The sequence below is a fragment of the Chlorocebus sabaeus genome, chromosome 7, assembly GCF_047675955.1.
Source record: "Chlorocebus sabaeus isolate Y175 chromosome 7, mChlSab1.0.hap1, whole genome shotgun sequence".
Lineage (NCBI taxonomy): Eukaryota > Metazoa > Chordata > Mammalia > Primates > Cercopithecidae > Chlorocebus > Chlorocebus sabaeus.
In genome coordinates, this window is record NC_132910.1 from 85,197,860 (window position 1) to 85,215,400 (window position 17,541).

The 17,541-nt window shown below is 34.2% G+C and overlaps 1 protein-coding gene across 3 annotated transcripts; it reads right to left on the minus strand.

The window, feature by feature from the left end:
• Positions 1-4,908: 4,908 nt before the first annotated feature.
• Positions 4,909-14,630, minus strand: PABPC4L (poly(A) binding protein cytoplasmic 4 like). 3 transcript variants are annotated; one of them, XM_037992025.2, is made up of 3 exons: positions 14,415-14,630; positions 12,812-14,000; positions 4,909-6,538 (listed from the first exon to the last, which is right to left on the minus strand). In XM_037992025.2, exons 2-3 carry the CDS (start codon positions 13,778-13,780, stop codon positions 6,368-6,370), a joined length of 1,140 nt encoding a protein of 379 aa, XP_037847953.1. In that variant the 5' UTR covers positions 13,781-14,000; positions 14,415-14,630; the 3' UTR covers positions 4,909-6,367. The 3 variants fall into 3 exon arrangements, with proteins under 3 accessions (XP_037847953.1, XP_007997993.2, XP_037847955.1); XM_007999802.3 differs by lacking the exon at positions 4,909-6,538 and having other exon boundaries at positions 9,109-14,000; positions 14,470-14,628; XM_037992027.2 differs by lacking the exon at positions 4,909-6,538 and having other exon boundaries at positions 9,109-14,000; positions 14,415-14,628.
• Between the last annotated feature and the right edge of the window lie 2,911 nt (positions 14,631-17,541).

The window sequence follows — 17,541 nt, forward strand, 5'->3', positions numbered from 1 at the left end:
ATAGGGTGTTTTTTATAGATTTTTTAAAAATCAAGTTGAGCAAGTTCCTCTCTATTCCTAGTCTGCTGATAGGTTTTACCTTGAATGGGCAATACTAGATGAAGCAATAAATAGATTTCTATTATATCGAGGTGATCGATGGTGCTGTTGAGTTGAATTATGTCTTTACTAATTTTCTGCCTGCTCTGTCTGTTCATTTTTGATAAAGAGGTGTCGAAGTCTACAACTATAATAGTAGATTTATATATAGATTTTCATCTATTTTTCCTTGAAGGTCTATTAGTTTTCATCTCAAATATTTTGACACTCTGTTTTCGGGCACATACACATTAAGAATTAATATGTATTTTTGGAGAATTGACTCCTTAATTATTATGTAATGCCCTTCTTTTTTCCCTGATAAATTACTTTGAAGTCGGCTTTCTCTGATATTAATATAGATACTCTCGCTTTCTTTTTATTAGTGTTAGCAGATTTCATCTCCTTACTTTCTTCATTCCTTTACTTTTAATTTACCTGTGACTTTATATTCAAAGTAAGTTTCTTATATACAAGATATATTGTTTGTTATACAATCTGCTAATTTCTGTCATTTAATTGGTATCTGTAGACCACTGATGTTTAAAGTAATTTTTATTTAGTTAGATTAATATAGGTCATATTTGTTTTCATTTTTTATTTGGTGCTTATGTTTTCCCTCTTTTTTATGTCTTCCACACTTTTTCTAACTTTTATAAGTTTAACCGAACATTTTACATAGTTCTATTTTCTCTCTTTCTTAGCATATCCATTATACTTCCTTAATTTTTCGTGTGTGTGTGTATGCGTGTGTGTGTGTGTGTGTGGTTGCTCTAGAGATTACCATATACTTTCCAACTAATCCATGTCCACTAATTAAAAAGAAAAAGCAACAACACTATACCACTTCTGGTGTAATACAAGGGCAAGTGTATGCCCATGAAGTGGTTAATATCCACAGTGCCCAGTTCATGATCACACATAATCAGATGCATTGTTGCTATAATTATTTTGGATGAACTTTTATTTGGTAGGTCAATTAAAGGGAAGATAAATTATATTTTTATTTTACCTTCAATTATTTATTCACCAGGATCTCCCTTTCTTTATGTAGATGTTAATTATTTACTTAAAATATTTCCCTTCTCTCTGCAGAACTTCTAACATCTCTTGTAAGACAGGTGTACTGGCAACAAATCCTCTCAATTTTTGTTGGTTTGGGGAAGTTTTTCATTTCTCCTTCACTTTTGAAGAATGATCTTGCAGAATACAAATTCTAAGATGGAGAAGTTGTTGTTTGTTGGTTTTACTTTCTTTTCTCTCAACAATTTAAATCTTCACTTCTTGCTTGCATGGTTACTAAGAACTCAGTTACTCATCTTTAGATAAGATGTCATTTTCCTCTGACTTTTTTCAAAACTTTTTCTTTATCTTTATTTTTCTGCAGTTTGAATATGATACTTCCTGGCATAGTTTTGTATTGTTTTTAATCATCCTGCTCAGTGTTCTCTGAGCTTCCAGAATCTGTTGTCTGATGTATGATGTTAATTTTGAAAAATTCTTAGTCATTATTGTTTCAGGTATTTCTTCTGTTTCATTCTCTCTTTCTTCTTCACTTAATGTTTTCATTATTCATATGTTATACCTTCTATAGTCCCATAGTTCTTGGATAAATTTTTTGGTCTTTTCTTCACTGTGTTTTTCGTTTTGTAAGTTTCTGTCAACGTATTCTCAAGCTCAGGGATTTTCTCCTCAGCCTTATCCAATCTACTAATAATGAGCCCATCAAAGGCATTCTTCATTTCTGTTACAGTGTTTTTGATCTCTTGAATTTCTTTTTGATGATTTCTTAGAATTCTCATCTCTCTGCATACATTGTCCATCTATTCTTGCATATTTTCTACTTTTTCCATTAGAGCTCTTAACATATTAACTGAAGTTGTTTAAATTCATGATTTGATAATACCAACATCGCTGTCATATTTGAGTCTTGTTATGATGCTTGCTCTATCTCTTCAAATTGTATTTTGGCATTTAGTATATTTTACAGTTTTGTTGACAGGCAAATATATACCTTTTCTGTTGACAGGCAGATGTGTGTGTGTGTGTGTGTGTATGTACACACACATATACATAGTATATATGGTATACATGTATACATGCATATATACGTGGTACACATATGTGTACATACATATATACATAGTATAAATGGTATGTGTGTGTATGTATATAGTTTCTTTTACCATGTGTATATATATTCACATATATACCGTGTGTGTGTGTGTATGTGTGTGTATTCCTTTTACACACAGGTGGAGAAAAGAACTGTGGTACTTAGGTCTTTAGTAATGTAAGTGGTAAGATGTGGGTGGAAGGGAAGCATTCTGTAGTCTTATGATTAGATTTCAGTCTTTTAGTGAGTCTGTGCCCTTGCACTGTGAATTTCATAAACGCTTTCATTTTTGTTTTTGTTGGTTTTGTTTTCATTTTTTCAAGGCCTTCCTTCGTATGGAATAACTAGAGTTGACTGAATTGTGTATTTACCTTCCCCTGATTTGGTCAAGGTCTAACAAAACTCCCTAGGTTAGGCTCCGAGAAAATAGTTTCTCTTGAGGGTAGGTCTTATTAAGTATAACAAAATACCGTCTTCCTCTTACCAGGTAAGAACCATAAAATAACTTTACTCTGTTCTTCACTGTGAGAAACTGGGACAGCTCCTGGGAAAGCTCCTGGAAGTAAAACTCACAAAAGTGTGGGAACCCCCAAGGACTGTGTCTGCCTGCAGTTTTGATCTCTCAGGCTTATCTATATTAAGCCATCAGCAATACCATTACAGTTTATATTTTCCTACTTGAGTACTGGTTACTATACAAGTTTCTGCTTGTGAGCCTCTGTTATGCTAAATTGTGATTCTCTTTATCTGTCTATCTGCCTCTCTAATTTTGGAGACAGTGGTTTGCCCTGACACAGACTTCTCTGACATATCTAAGAGTTGTCGATTTTTCAGTCTGTTAAGTATTTTAGTTGTTGTTAGAATAATGTGGTAACTTTGAAGCAATTTACAGACAAAGTAGAATCTCTCATGTTTTTTACAGACTTGTATAGGCACCCTTCAGTTCTTGGGTGGTTTGGGACTTTCTTTTTTCTATTTCTTTAATTTTTATTCTTAATTTTCTTTTACTTTAATCTAATTCCTGTCCTTTTCCCAATTTCTGGAGATGAACACTTAGCTCATTTCTTCAACATTTTCTTTTCTAATATATACATTTTTATGACCACAAATAAACCACAAAGCATGACTATAATACTTCTCATAAGTTTGGATAGTTTATATAATCATTGTACAATACTCAATTCATATATACATATATACACACACACACACACACACACACACACACACATATATATGGAGACAGAGTCTTTCTCTGTTACCCAAGCTGGAGTGGTGTGGTGCGATCTCGGCTCACTGAAACCTCTGCCTCCCAAGTTCAAGCCATTATCTTGCCTCAGCCTCCCCAGTAGCTGCAATTACAGGCACACCTCACCACGCCCAGCCAATTTGCATATTTTTAGTAGAGACGGGGCTTCTCCACATTGGCCAAGCTGGTGTCTTACGCCTGACCTCAGGTGATATGCCCACCTCGACCTCCAAAGGTGCTGGGATTACAGGCATGAGGCTCTGCACCTAGCCTCAATTTAAAATATTTTAAATGCCCATTGTGCTTTCATAGTGATCTCTTAATTTCTGAATATGTAAGGATTTTCTACTTATATATTCTTCTTGATCCTTAGTTGAATTGCATAATTGACAGTAGAAACATTCAGTATGATATTCATCTCTTGAAATGTATTGTGGCTATGTTTATGGCTCATTATTGGGTACATGATTGAAAATATTCCACTTATACATAAAACTAATGTGTTCTGCAGTTGTTTTCTCTTGATTCTATATATGCCAATTGGGTCAATTTGTCCTACTCTATATCTTAACTGATATTTTGCTTGCTTATTCCATATGCTTCAACCAGACAGAAAATTAAAAAGGAAATACATGACTGGAACAATAGTATAAACCAACTGCACCTAACACATATTTATACAGTACTCCAGCCAATAACAGCAGAATGCACAGTTCTTTTCAAGTACACATGAAACATTCCTCAGAATACGCCACGTTAGCTATAAAGTAAGTCTGAATAAATGTTAAAAAAAGGATTAAAATAATAAAATGTATGATAAAATGTATGTTCACCAGCCACAATGGAATGATATTATAAATTAATATCAGGAAATAATTTGGGAAATATACAAATATATAGAAGTTAAAAACAAACTCCTAAATCATCAATGAGTAAAAGAAGAAATCAAAAGGGAAATTAGAAAATATTTTGGTTTCAATGAAAACAAAACACATACCAAAGCAGTTTAAGATCAATGAAAACAAAAACAGAACACACCAACATATTGGTTGCCCCTAAAGCCGTGCTGAAGGGCATGTATAGCTGTGAATATCTATATTTTTAAAAAGTAAAAATTTCAAATCAGTATCCTAACTTCTCATCTTAAGAAAATACAAATAAAAAAGTACAGAAACCCAAATCAAGAAAAAAAAAAAAAAAAAAGGAAATGGTAGAGATTACAACAGAAATAAACAAAATTAAGAATAGAAAAACAATAGAAAAAGTGAATGCAGCCAAAAGTTGGTTTTTTGAAAAGATGAATAAAATTGATAATGACAATAAGAAACTGTCTTTGCTTATTAATATAACCAAGAGAACTGAAAACATTTATTCATATAAAATCCTGTACTTGAATGTTCATAGTAGTGTTATTCATTATAGCCAGAGTAGAAACATTCCAAATGTCCATCAAATGCTATATGAATAAACAAAATGTGGTTTATTCACACAAATGAATATTATACAGTCACAAAGAGAAATGAAGTACTGATACATGCTCCAACATGGATGAAACTTTAAAAAATTAAGTGAAAGAAGGCAGAAACATAAGATCATATATTATATAATACTATTTATACTATATGTATGTACATATGAAAGTCTAGAATATACAAATTCCTAGAGACACAGACTATATTACGGTTGCCAGAGGCTGTCGGGAGAGGAGACTGGGAAGTGACTGCTCCTTGGCCTGAGGTTTTGTTGTGATGTGATGGAAATGTACCAAAATTAGATAGTGGTGATTTTGCACAATCTTGTGAATACACTAAAAACCAGTAAATTTATACCTGAAAATGTTAAATTTATGCTATCTGAATTATATCTTAGTTAAAAAGAAAGACATCTATGATAATTTTTATAGTGGCATTACTTGTTATTGTTCTAACACAAAAGCAACCCAAATGTTTATTCATGATGAAAGAATAAATAATTTGTCATACAGTCTCACAACAGAAGAATATGACGATGACAATCAGCACACTACTACTAAACTCAGTGGTATGAAATGAATTTCACTAAAATATGCTGAGTAAAAGTATGTGACACAAGAGGAATCATGCTTTATGAATCAATTTGAATACAATTTAAGGTAATCAAGATTAAACTTTAGAGTTTGAAGTCAAGATAGAGTTTATATTTGAATAAGTGAGACAGACAAGTGATTGGGAGAGAGTTGGAGGGGTACAGGTAATGTTCTACTTCTTGACTTGCGTGGTAGTTACAAAAAATACACACTTTAAATCATTAAGTTACATGCTTAAAATTTCTGCAATTTTCTATTGTGGATATTACCTCTTTAACAAAAGTTCTACATAATAAAAATTACCTAAATGAATGTCCCTCATCAATATGTTGATTTGCCCAACTTTTTTTTTGCCTATAGTTATTTAGTTTCGTGCTGCCATAGTGTATGCACTTCGTAAGCCAATACCTGATAAAAGATTCAGTAAGAAGCAGAGATTTTCTACTGAATATTCCTCCCTACCCCCTACTTCATCTTCTTAAAGAGTTGAAACTTACTTTACTTTTCTTTTTATTATGCAACAGAGTTTCTTTCAAACGGTCCTTCTACAATAAGATCAGATATCCCACAAATAAATATACCCATCCTATATCCTAAAATATGAAAAAGCAGAAATGTGAAGAATTAGTTATTACTTAAAATAATATATATTTTTTAAATATAAATATTTAAAGGTGATCCTCCCCGGCTTTTCCAAGAGTCTTACTCTTTTTCTCCCTGTAACACTTTCATATGTGATGTAATTTTGAAAAAAGGTATCATAGTTTTTGTAGGTTAACATCTTATAGGGAGACTTTCCTGTCCCTTGAGAGAAAGAAAAGAGAAAAGAAAAATATTTCCATTTTGAAAAGAAGATTATTTACATATTTTGATTTGGCTCCCAAATTCTAGACTGTGTATATGAGCCCAAGTCCATGCTGGGCATCAATATTTCATCTAGTCTGGTTTGGATGGCTTCTGATATTAGCAAGTCCAGAAGCATAAGGATATCTACATCTCGCCCAAACACCTGGTCTCTCCACGAAGGTCCCTAGAGAGATGTATAAAAGAAACATTAGAACATTAGACTGATAGAAAAAAAAAGTAGTTATATTCATATAAATATTCAGTAAAATAAATTTTAGAGAATTAAAAAAACATGGATAAAAACTGTGGCTTAGATCTTGAAACTTAAGAATGTTCTTCTATCACTTCCTGAACTTAACTCGGAATTTCTTGCTTTTATAGTCACCTGTATAGTGAAAGAAACCTGAAAAAGACAGAACTTTTCAGGCCATATATTGGGTTAGCTGTGTAGTCACATGTATTGAGAAAGAGAAAAGAGTAGGTAATTATGTGTAATAAGTTTTTCAACTGATAAATGAGGATTAATGAGCCAACTACTAAAAAAAAAAAAAAAAAAAAAGTTATGTTGCCTGTCTTAGGAGTGTAGAAGTTTTATTTTGCTCATCTAATAAGTGCTATGCTAGCAAAGTAGAGAGAGAAATGGGATTATTGAGAGTTCAAAAGACTGTGCTTGAAAATAGATAAGCAAGAGTCAGTCAGATTAAAATTAAGGGAGAGTATTCCAGGCACTGGGAATAGTTTATCTGTAATATATCATCTATTGTAGATCCTGGTGGGGGGGAAGGTTCATTCTACAGCAATTCACACTTTTTCCGGCACTCGTATCTTGATTTTTCCTTGAAAAACAACCTCTACCTTTCTTTGTCAAGGATATTTTTGCTCAACGTTTGAATATGTTACCTAACCCCAGTTAATCAGCAAGTCTCATTACCTTGGCTCCAATGATTGGTTAAGAAAAAGAATGTCACATAAACAGAACCAATAAAACTTACACTGAGAATTCTGAAATAAAAATCTATTCCTGGCTACCTATACCTATAAATACCTTTTTTTTCTAGGAGATAATTAAATGTTTTCACCATATATTTTTTCATAAATCAGTTGGAAGATTTGTTCCACCTGTACAATACACGGTCTTTTATCTGTTAAAAGGTTAAAGCTTTTAGTGAGGTAGGAACTAGCCTGACAGTTTTAAAGGAGTTGAAACAAGACCAATTAATTTCCAGTATATTGACAAAGGGAAATAGTAGCACAAGAAAAGATTTAAAGAATACACAAGGACCAGAGAATGCAAGGCCTCTTAGGACACAGTAAAGATTTATACCCAATTTTAAGAGTAATGTAAGGTCATGAAAGGCTTCTAAGGAGAAGAATGATATGATCAAATTGGCATTTACCAATATCTTTTTAGTTAAAATCAAAATAAATATTAAAAATTGGAGTACCATATAACTGATGGCCTTTTGACAATTGCAATGTATACAATATAAATATCATTAGTATACAAACTATATATAAAATGTTAATGACTAGAGTGGTGAATACTACTAGGTTTCTAATGTTTCCTATGGTAATTCAGTAAAATAATAATGTGTCAAAACAAATTGCATTCAAATTGAGGCAAGTCTTTGATTAACAAAGATTTGCTGGAACTACTATTATAAAGGCTTACTTTAACTTCAAGGAATTCATATTGGCTGCTACTAGCATATGTACAAAGATGAAATTAAATGTAAATCAAAATTGTGTTGCCCTACAAGACCATTAGACATGGCTTCCTGAAATAAGAAAATTCCTCTAGAGATACTGATTGTAAAAACAAACAAAAAATGAATTATGACTGGTATTCACTGAATGCAAAAATAAAAACAATAATTATATCTGCCACTTCAGTGATATTGCCTTCGCAACTCAAATGTGCTATTAGAGTTTGGCAAAACTTCAAAATAAGGATTTTTTAAATATATAAGATGATGTAAATATAAATGGGTTAATAAAATCTGATGAAATATCATTGTACAAATTATGAATCTCTCTCAGAAGTTAAGGTGTTTTCTCTACTACAGTTAAGAACGCCACTAAGACGATGCATTTCCTTCTCGTTTGGATTCAATTGTTTCATTCAGGGCAACTACAATTTAGTTCAGAGCATTCTGTGAACTCTAAAATATGACAAGACGATGAGACAAAACCAACACTGAATGATACATATTTCCTCTGGGCAAACCTGCAAAATACTCTGACTTTACCAAATTCAAATCCAAGTGTATGTGTAACTCGGACTTGAGTATACATACACTTGGGAGATGTATATATGTCAAAAGTATCCTGAGGGTATTTAATCTGTTCTACTTTTGAAAGTGTAGAGTTTTTAAAATTATATTTTTCCTCTATTGTTTTATTATATAATTTTTTAAAATTATATTATGGGGCATATTTCCAAACGCACTATGAGTAAGCTAATTCTAAGCACCTGACAGGTTAGTTGAATTTAACAATAAATTCATAAATGTCTTTAAAATAATTATTCCTCATTAAAACTTGATGTATATTAGTGTTTTGTTTTCAATTGTGAGCTCATAATTATGAGTAACTTAAAAAAGAAATACTAGTTCATAAAGAAATTGTCCTTGAAAATCTGAAATACAAGTATCTTCACTAAAAAACACAAGCAATTTTCAGTTCACTCTTAAGATAACTGATCTTTGGAAAATCAAACACTTTATAATAAATAAAAATCATTTTCAAACATGCTTTCACCTCTGAAATATTATATTTTATTTGACATTTTCTCAGGGGATCTATAACACTATTGAGAACATGAAAATGACAATATTAAATCACTTTAAAATTTTTATTTTTACCAACTATAAATTCCTATTTGAAATTGAAAAGATAAAATGTTAAAATAATATATTTATTGAAATGACTGTACACATAAGCAGGCAACTACACAGCAGACATGGCAATATGTGTGGAGAGAAGGGTGAAAGTAGAAACAGTGGCTCAAGGCATATCTATGTACATTAGTTTTTACTGGAATGCTTATCAGAAAAGTTAAGATTCTACTTATTTATTAAGGCACTTGGGCACAAAATATTTAATATTCTTTAATGAATGAATCTGTATTTTCCACTAAGATAACTTGCTATTATCACACACCAAAAAGAATTAGAATGAACAAAATTTAAATGAATTAAAGAAATCCATAGGATTGTATATTTTTGTAAACCGACTCACTTTTCTACAGTAAATGCTGGAAACAGCAATTTCTACTAAGGCAGATTATTGTGTAATTAAGCCACAGCTATAATTCATCTAGACATCTGATGTTATGTCCTATTAATTCCTTATATACATGACAGAACTCTGTTTCCTGATATTATCTTGAAAATATATGTAAGCATTATCAAATATTGTTGAAATATTTGAACAGTTTTACAGATTAGCTTTTCTGAATTAAGATGGAGACTAGATTATACAGAATAAGACGTCAAGGCCAGGCACACTTAATACACTTTCCAGTCTTCCTGTCTGGTAAACCTTTTTAACAACTTTCTGCTTCTAATATATGTTTTGGTAAATACTTATCTAGTATAAGAATCTATGTGAAACTCATATGCCGACTCTAATTCATTGGCTCTCTGAATCAGGTATTTACCAAAACATATGTTATTAAAGGTGGAAAAGCACATTTTTTAAAGATTTACTATAGGTTTTATATAAGATACTTTTTATGCACCAAAATTTTAGTTAGAAGCATGGAGAATACGAAATTCTGAAAGTCATAAACACAATACAGATAAATCGTGTGGGTGTATATATATTTGTGTGAATGTATACATTTAAAGTGTTCAAAATATTTTGAAGCATGACATCAAAGTCATTTAAGTAAAATACTGAAACTTTCCAGCTTAACATTTAATTTTGGAATAACCTTCAAGACTGTAAAGAAAATGAAATATCAGGGGAAAAAGTCTAAAATGTTGTCGTAATATGCAAAGAAATCTAAAAATCCATGTAAATAAAAAACACTCCAACAAGAAAATAAATTATGATCATGAGACATTAACTCATAAGTATGAAAATACAAATGGTCAGTGAGTACACAAATGTTGTTTAATTTTTGTAATTTACAAAAGTGAAATAAAGTAATGACGAAATGGTTTGTTTTATATATCATGTTGAATTTACCAATAGCTTTTTAAAAAAACCCTTGTTTCTTGGAGCATATGGAAATAGGCATTCTCCTACAATGACAATGGAAATGTAAATGCCACAAGTATTCCGGACAGCATTTAAGTAATATTTATCAAAATTACTTTTTAAAACTGATTCTTTTTTAGCCATTAATTCCACTTCTAAACATTTTCTTAAGAAAACAGACATATTTGCATATACAAGTTTGCAAGGATGTTAATCTCTAAGTTATTTATGATAGAGGAAGAAAGAAAAAAGGAAGAAATTATCTAGCAACATATAAGTTTATCAATAAGAAATTAGTTATATTTTGGTACAGTCATTGAACAAAACATAAAAATCACTCAGATTATAACACAAATCATTGTGAGCATAGAAGCTGACCATATCATATTGTTTAAGAAAACAATTTCAAACAACATTTGTAATATTATCCTGTTTTTCGTAAATTACCTAGGTGTATGTATATATGTAGAAAGAGAACAAAAACAGAAAAATATGTAACAAATTATAATAGGGAATTGGTTTGCATAATACAATTATATGCAATCTTTTTATGGACTAAAATATTTTTATTTTAGAAAATGTGCAAAGAATATACGCATAATTTCTATAAAAATAAAAGGTAACAAATTTTTCTCATTCATAAGCTGAGGTATTGCCAAAAAATATTTTAGTATTTCTTTTATATTAGTAATATATGAAATAGATGATGTGAATAATAGTTATAAGAAACAACTAAGCCAAGTAAAAATATGAAAACAGTAAAAACAAAAGCACTTGCTTGCTAGGTACCTTTGGTATGAATCAGAATTTGTAAAGCAATTATTTAAATGTAAATAAAAAACTCTTGCCAAGATTTCCAAATGGATTTGAAGCAGCACATATTAAAAGCCAACATTTAAAAAAAAAAAAAAAATCCTTTAGAAAGTATTTTAAAAAGCTGAGGAATATAGATGAAAGGCAGGAGAGAAAGGGAAATAGGGGAATGGTTCTAAACTAAAAATTATGCTAGAAAACAGAATAAGTGATGTAACTTCAATTTATCAGAAAATCGGCCAGTGACTTTCTGATCAATGAAGGCTAAAAGTGAACCTTAATGGGTTACATAGCTGCCATAGTCTAATAAAAGGAGAGGTGAGCTTATAAAAATAGAAGAACTTACTTTTCTGAATCCTAAGAAACTATCACTACACAAAATGATATAAAACAGATTTTAAAAGTTTTTAAACAGAATTTCTACAATCTGTATACATGACTTTCATAATAATAGCATCTGGTAAAAATTTAAGGGAAAATATTAAGCCGTATAGGTATGAAGAGATTTAAGACCAGGCCAACTTTGGATCACCTGAGTTGATACAGATATATAACTTAAGGAATGTAGAAGTTAAGGTTTTACAGTGCAAGTTACAATTTAGATTAACAAGAAAGTACCTGAATTATAGTCCAACTAATGGAAAGAACAAAACAAAGCAAGCCAGTTTTTAGGCAACATTAAAAACCTCCATCATCTTAATTTAAACCATCCGAAAAACAAGCATGTCAGGATATAAATTTAAAATAAATTCAACTATATCTGAGTACTTTAAGCATTTATTCAAAATGAAATTAGATCTTTAAATTCATACTATAAATTTCTAAAAGTCTGATTTCTCAAAACTTGGATGAAAAATTAGAAAATTTCTGTCAGTAAAAATACTTTGGAATCTTAAGGTGTAAGAACTATTTTGAGCATATTTTCATAGAAGAAATTAAAGCTAGCAATATTACTAAAATAAAATATGCAATAAATTCAAATTATTACCTTATTTCATTTGGTTCAAATGTAATAAAGATATATCTATTTATACTTATTGCTATGAACACAACATCAAAATAAAATATGCAATATTAAAATTAGAAAATGTGCCTCTGTAAAATGAACAAAGCTCCATTTATTTTTCCACAAAAGAAAAAAATGGCTTTGTATAAAAAACGTTTCATCATAAAATTCACTAAACTAAGCACCCATCATGTGGAATATGAAATTTACTGAGGTCAGTTCAGGCAGAGATCACTATCATTTCCCCAACTGCTGCAGATGCTAACTGGGAAGGTATGTTTATCTTTCCTAATAACTCTGGGCTAAGGCAATGCTAATAGGTTTGGAGCCCAAGAAGCGGCCATTCATCTCAATCATTGCTTTAGTAGCATCCTCTAGAGAGGAGAAGCAGATGAAGCCAAACCCTTTGCTCTGGCCCTCTTGCTGCATTACCTTAACTCTAATAATTGATCCAAATGAAGAAAATTCGTTTCGTAGTTTTTCATCATCAATGGTGTCATCAAGGTTCTTAACATAGAGCTTTACTCCCTGGTACCCACGAATTCGTTCCCTTTTCAGCTGCTCAAACATTTGCTTTAACTCAGCCTGTCGCTCTACTTTCTTTTGCGCCCGGCCTACAAAAATCAGCTGTCCATTTATGTCCCTTCCATTCATTTCTTCAACAGCTTTCTTGGCAGCCTCATGGCTATCGAAACTCACAAAGCCAAAGCCTTTGGATTTCCCACTGGAATCTGTCATCACCTTAACACTCAGAGTTTTGCCATATTTGCTGAAAACGTCCTTCAATCTCTCATCATCCATGTCGCCTCCAAAGTTTTTGATGTAAATATTGGTGAATTCACTGGCTTTGCTTCTGAGTTCAGCTTCACGATCTTTTCGGTTTTTGAATCTGCCAACAAACACCTTGCAGCCCTTGAGTAGTTTTCCATTCATCTCCTCAATGGCCCTGTCTGCAGCACTCTGGTTCTGAAAGTGCACAAATGCATAGCCCTTGGAACCTTGATCATCACTCATCACCTTGGAGGAAAGAATCTTTCCAAAACCTGAAAAATGTTCATAAAGGGTTTTGTTATCGATAGATTTGTCCAGATTCTTGATGAACACGTTCCCAATTCCAGATCTCCTTAAGTAGGCATCACGCTGAGACCACATGAGACGGATGGATTTGCCTTTTATGATGTCAAAGTTCATTGTGTCCAGCGCCTTCTGGGCATCAGTCAGCTGCAAGAAGTTCACGTAGGCATAGCCCAGAGAGCGGCGGGTGACCTGGTCCCTGCAGATGCGGATGGACAGCACGGGCCCCGCAGCGCTGAACTTCCTGAACAGCAGGTCCTCGGTGACATCTGCATGCAAGTCACCCACATACAGGGAGGCCATGCGGAACTTGGCTGCTACAGTCATCTCCTTGTCCTTGCCACTGTGAGCCTGTGCCCTGGAACTCTTGGAGCAATCCCTGTGAGGGGTAGTAGGCCACAGCTTTGGCCCGGCTCAAGTGTGGAGGCCTCGGGATCACCACACAAAGACCAAGCAATGGAGTTCAGACACAGCTCCCCCAGCTCAGGCAACACCCTTATCCAAAGGTCCCCACGGCCACCGATCTGGCTACGAAGGGGCAACAGAGCTGTGAAATCGCAAAGAGAGGTTATTAGGACAAGACATTCTTTTCCCTCAGATTTGTGAGAAAACTTCAAGTGGCGGGCTGGCCCTCCATCTGGGCATTCTCCACAGAGGCCCTGGCCGCTGGTTTCTGAATAAAAATAGGCCTCGCTCAGAGTGGTTTAAAGTTACAGCCGCTCAGGGAAGAACTCCACAAGCGGAGGCGTCAGAGGCCCCGGCCGTGGAGTGTGGGCAGCGAGGTTCCGCGCGGCAGAGACCCGAACCTGCCAGGTACCGGGTTCTGCAGACGCCGCCGCCGAAGCGCTGCCGGGAGCGACGCGGACCAAGGGCGTCCTGAATACCTAGGGGGCCCCTCCGACCTCCCGACCCGCGCGGCGCCCCGAAAAAGGAGGCGTGGGGAAAGGGGAAGCTGACAGACCGACTGACTGACGGACACGGCGGAGCGACGGGCCAGGCGGAGGCTGGGGGCTCACCGGCGGTCTTCTGCGGGCGGGCGGGAAGCCCGGAACTCGCTTGCTGAACTTCCCGCGCACTCGCTGCCAAGTGGGATGTTTTCCTTTTAATATTTTTTTAAGAACGTTTTTCTTCCCCCCGCCCCTATTACAGGGTTCCCACCCCCCTCAGATGGCTAAGCTGAGAAGCAGGAGGCGGTGACTGGGGTGGAGAAAGGCAGCGGAGGGGAGTGGCCCCAATAAACCCACCCGCCCGCAGGGCTTTGCATGGGTCTGAGTGAGAGCCTTTCCAAACGTGGATCAGGGCCTGTCACTTCCTGGCTTCAAACCCTTCAGTGGCTTCCTTTGACTTTTGGATAAGGTCCAACATCCGCACCTTATTCTATGAAGTTCTGCAGGATTCCTGAAATGCTCTAGCTTCAACTGCTGCTTAGTTCCCCTTGCGAAACTCCAAGACACACTAGCCTTTTTCAGAGCCAACTTTATAAAAATGTGTTCTTCAGAAATGAGTTAAAATGCTTTTTCCAAATAGATATTTTTTTTTTCTAACCCCCTCTGACAATTTAGGTTTCCCTCTTAGAAACTCTAACACTACCATGTACTTGCCTGGCCTTCGTCTAATTACAAAATATTGCATATTTTGTAACAATAGAAGCTATGTGCACTTTATTCTCAGGGACTTGCAGACAAGGGATGTGCAGTATTTATTGAACAAATCTTAGCCTCAGGTTAGCTTTCACATCTAGTTACATGGAAGCAGTGGCACTTAGAGATATTTTAAGTGTGAAATGAGTTAATAGATTTAGAAATGGATAATAATATCAGATACATAAGTGGTTTCCAGTAACATTGATTTCATTTTCCTTAGCATTAAATAAAATTCTTTGGTACTATTCTAATGAATCCTTAAAATTCGAATCATAATGGATCTTTGGGAGTCAATAAGTTACTGTCACCGTAGCATGACCTTGATTCTTTTAAACAGTCCCAGAACCTATGAAAGTAACCTGTGGTCTCAGTTGTACTTGCTTACAGAAACAAAAGCCAGGCAGGATGCCAGTAGCCACAAACAAGCCACGAGATAAAACCTCACCCTGGCAGTGCTACTCAGACAGACCTGAATCCTCATTTCCTTATCATATTAAAATCTCTGCCCAGTGGGGAGAAATGCCTTTTGCTAGGCACATATAGTAAGTGCCCAGTGCAAAAGAAAGCGCAAGACTGCACACATTCTAGTTTTCTCTGGAAAGTCCCACCTCTTTCCAGGAATTTCCATCCTTAGTCTCCACCTCCATGCTCTAAGAGACCTTAAAAATCCCCCTTCTCCACACACCTGGGAAGAAGGTGAATGGGAAGCTCACCTTCTCTACTCTTTGAACAACAAATAAAGTTTCTGCTCTGCTTAACAGAACCTCCTCTCTTTCTGTTGGCTCAATGGCAACAGGCAGGTAAAGGACCCATTGGGGTAAAACAACCCCTTTTCAGGGCGGAACATTACCTGCAAATCTAAATTGGGTGGATCAGTTAATGTAAGGCAAATTTAGTACTGTTTCAATTTTACTGGACATAGGAAAAAAACAGTGATCTTGTTGAAAAAGCAGATTCTGATTCAGTAACTTGAGGTGGACCTGAGATTCAACTTTTCGAACAAGTTCCTGAGTGATGCAAATTCTGCTGGTCTCTGAACCACACTGAGTAGCAAGACTAAATGAATCCTCATTTAGCGGGATCTTTTCTAATGTAAAAACTGGAAAACTAAAAATATGTGTTTAACTTGCAGAAGATAATAATACTCTAGCAAAATTCATTCTTAGAAATGCATTAAATAAAACTGGAGCACTGTAAAATCCAAACTGATTGTAATCTATCTAAAATTTCCTATGTGGGAGATGAGAAGATGCCACTCCAAAATATGAGAGATTACTGAGCTGAAGATAATAAAGAAGAAGCAGATGCAGGAAAGCTCATTGCCCTCCATCTACTTGCCTAAAAGCACTACAAAGACTTATAAAGAAAAATGTTACCTTGCCCTCCCCAAACCCACTCACAAATGTTAACCACTGAAGACAACTTTGGACCCTATCAGCCTGGAGAAGGTACGAGAAGAATCTATGTTCCCAAATTTTAACAAGATAACTAGCCTTTATCTACCATTGATTCACCTCACCCCGAGTTGCTGCCCATAACAACTTAAAGTCTTTTTTTGTTTGTTTTACCACTTCTCTAAGAATTTATTTAGAAGAAGAAGGTGCCATATAATCTGAAATTCACCAAAGAGGTGAGTCACCTCTTTGAGAACTACTCATTATATATTTTATATATACTCTCATGTATATATAAAATATATATACTCACATGTATATATAAAATATTTTATTTATACATACTTCATGTATGTATATTTTATATATACATACTTCATGTATATATACATAAGAGTATAAATACCTGAGTATTTCTAAATACTGTATTATATTATATTATAATAATTTTATATTATAAAATATTTTATATATACATGAGAGTACAAATACGTGAGTATGTGTATATACAATATTTTATATATACATGAAAGTATAAAATATACATGTTAAATTACATATAAACTTCTGTTCGTTTTTCTCTTGTTTTTGTTTTTTTTTGTTTTGTTTTTGTTTGCAATTTTTTTAGACAGGTTCTCTGTTAGCCAAGCTGGAGTGCAGTGGTGCAAACAGGGCTCTCTGCACGTTGGACTTCATGGGCTCAAGCAATCCCTCCACCTCAGCCTCTCTAATAGTTGGAACAACAAGCCCATGCCACCATGCCAGGCTATTTATTTATTTATTTATGTTTTATTGTAGAGACAGGGTCTTGCCTGTTGATCAGGACTATCTCCAGTTCCTGGATTCAAGTGATCCTCTTGCCTTAGCCTCTCAGAATGCTAGGATTAGAGGCATAAGTCACTGTGCCTGGCTGTTTGTAAAATTTATTTCAATACGTGTTATTCCTATAGCATCATTTGTTCAAATAAATACATAGAGTAATCTTTTCTTTCAGCCTATCTTGTAGGCTGCAATTTTAAACAGGAAAAGAGATCATCAACATAGTTTGTAG

Coding starts and splice junctions, on each gene's coding strand:
- PABPC4L (XM_037992025.2), bottom strand. CDS start 13,780: ATGACTGTAGCAGCCAAGTTCCGCATGGCCTCCCTGTATGTGGGTGAC. Junction 6,539..12,811: donor GATCAATTATTAGAGTTAAG/GTAATGCAGCAA, acceptor ACATCTCTCTAG/GGACCTTCGTGGAGAGACCA.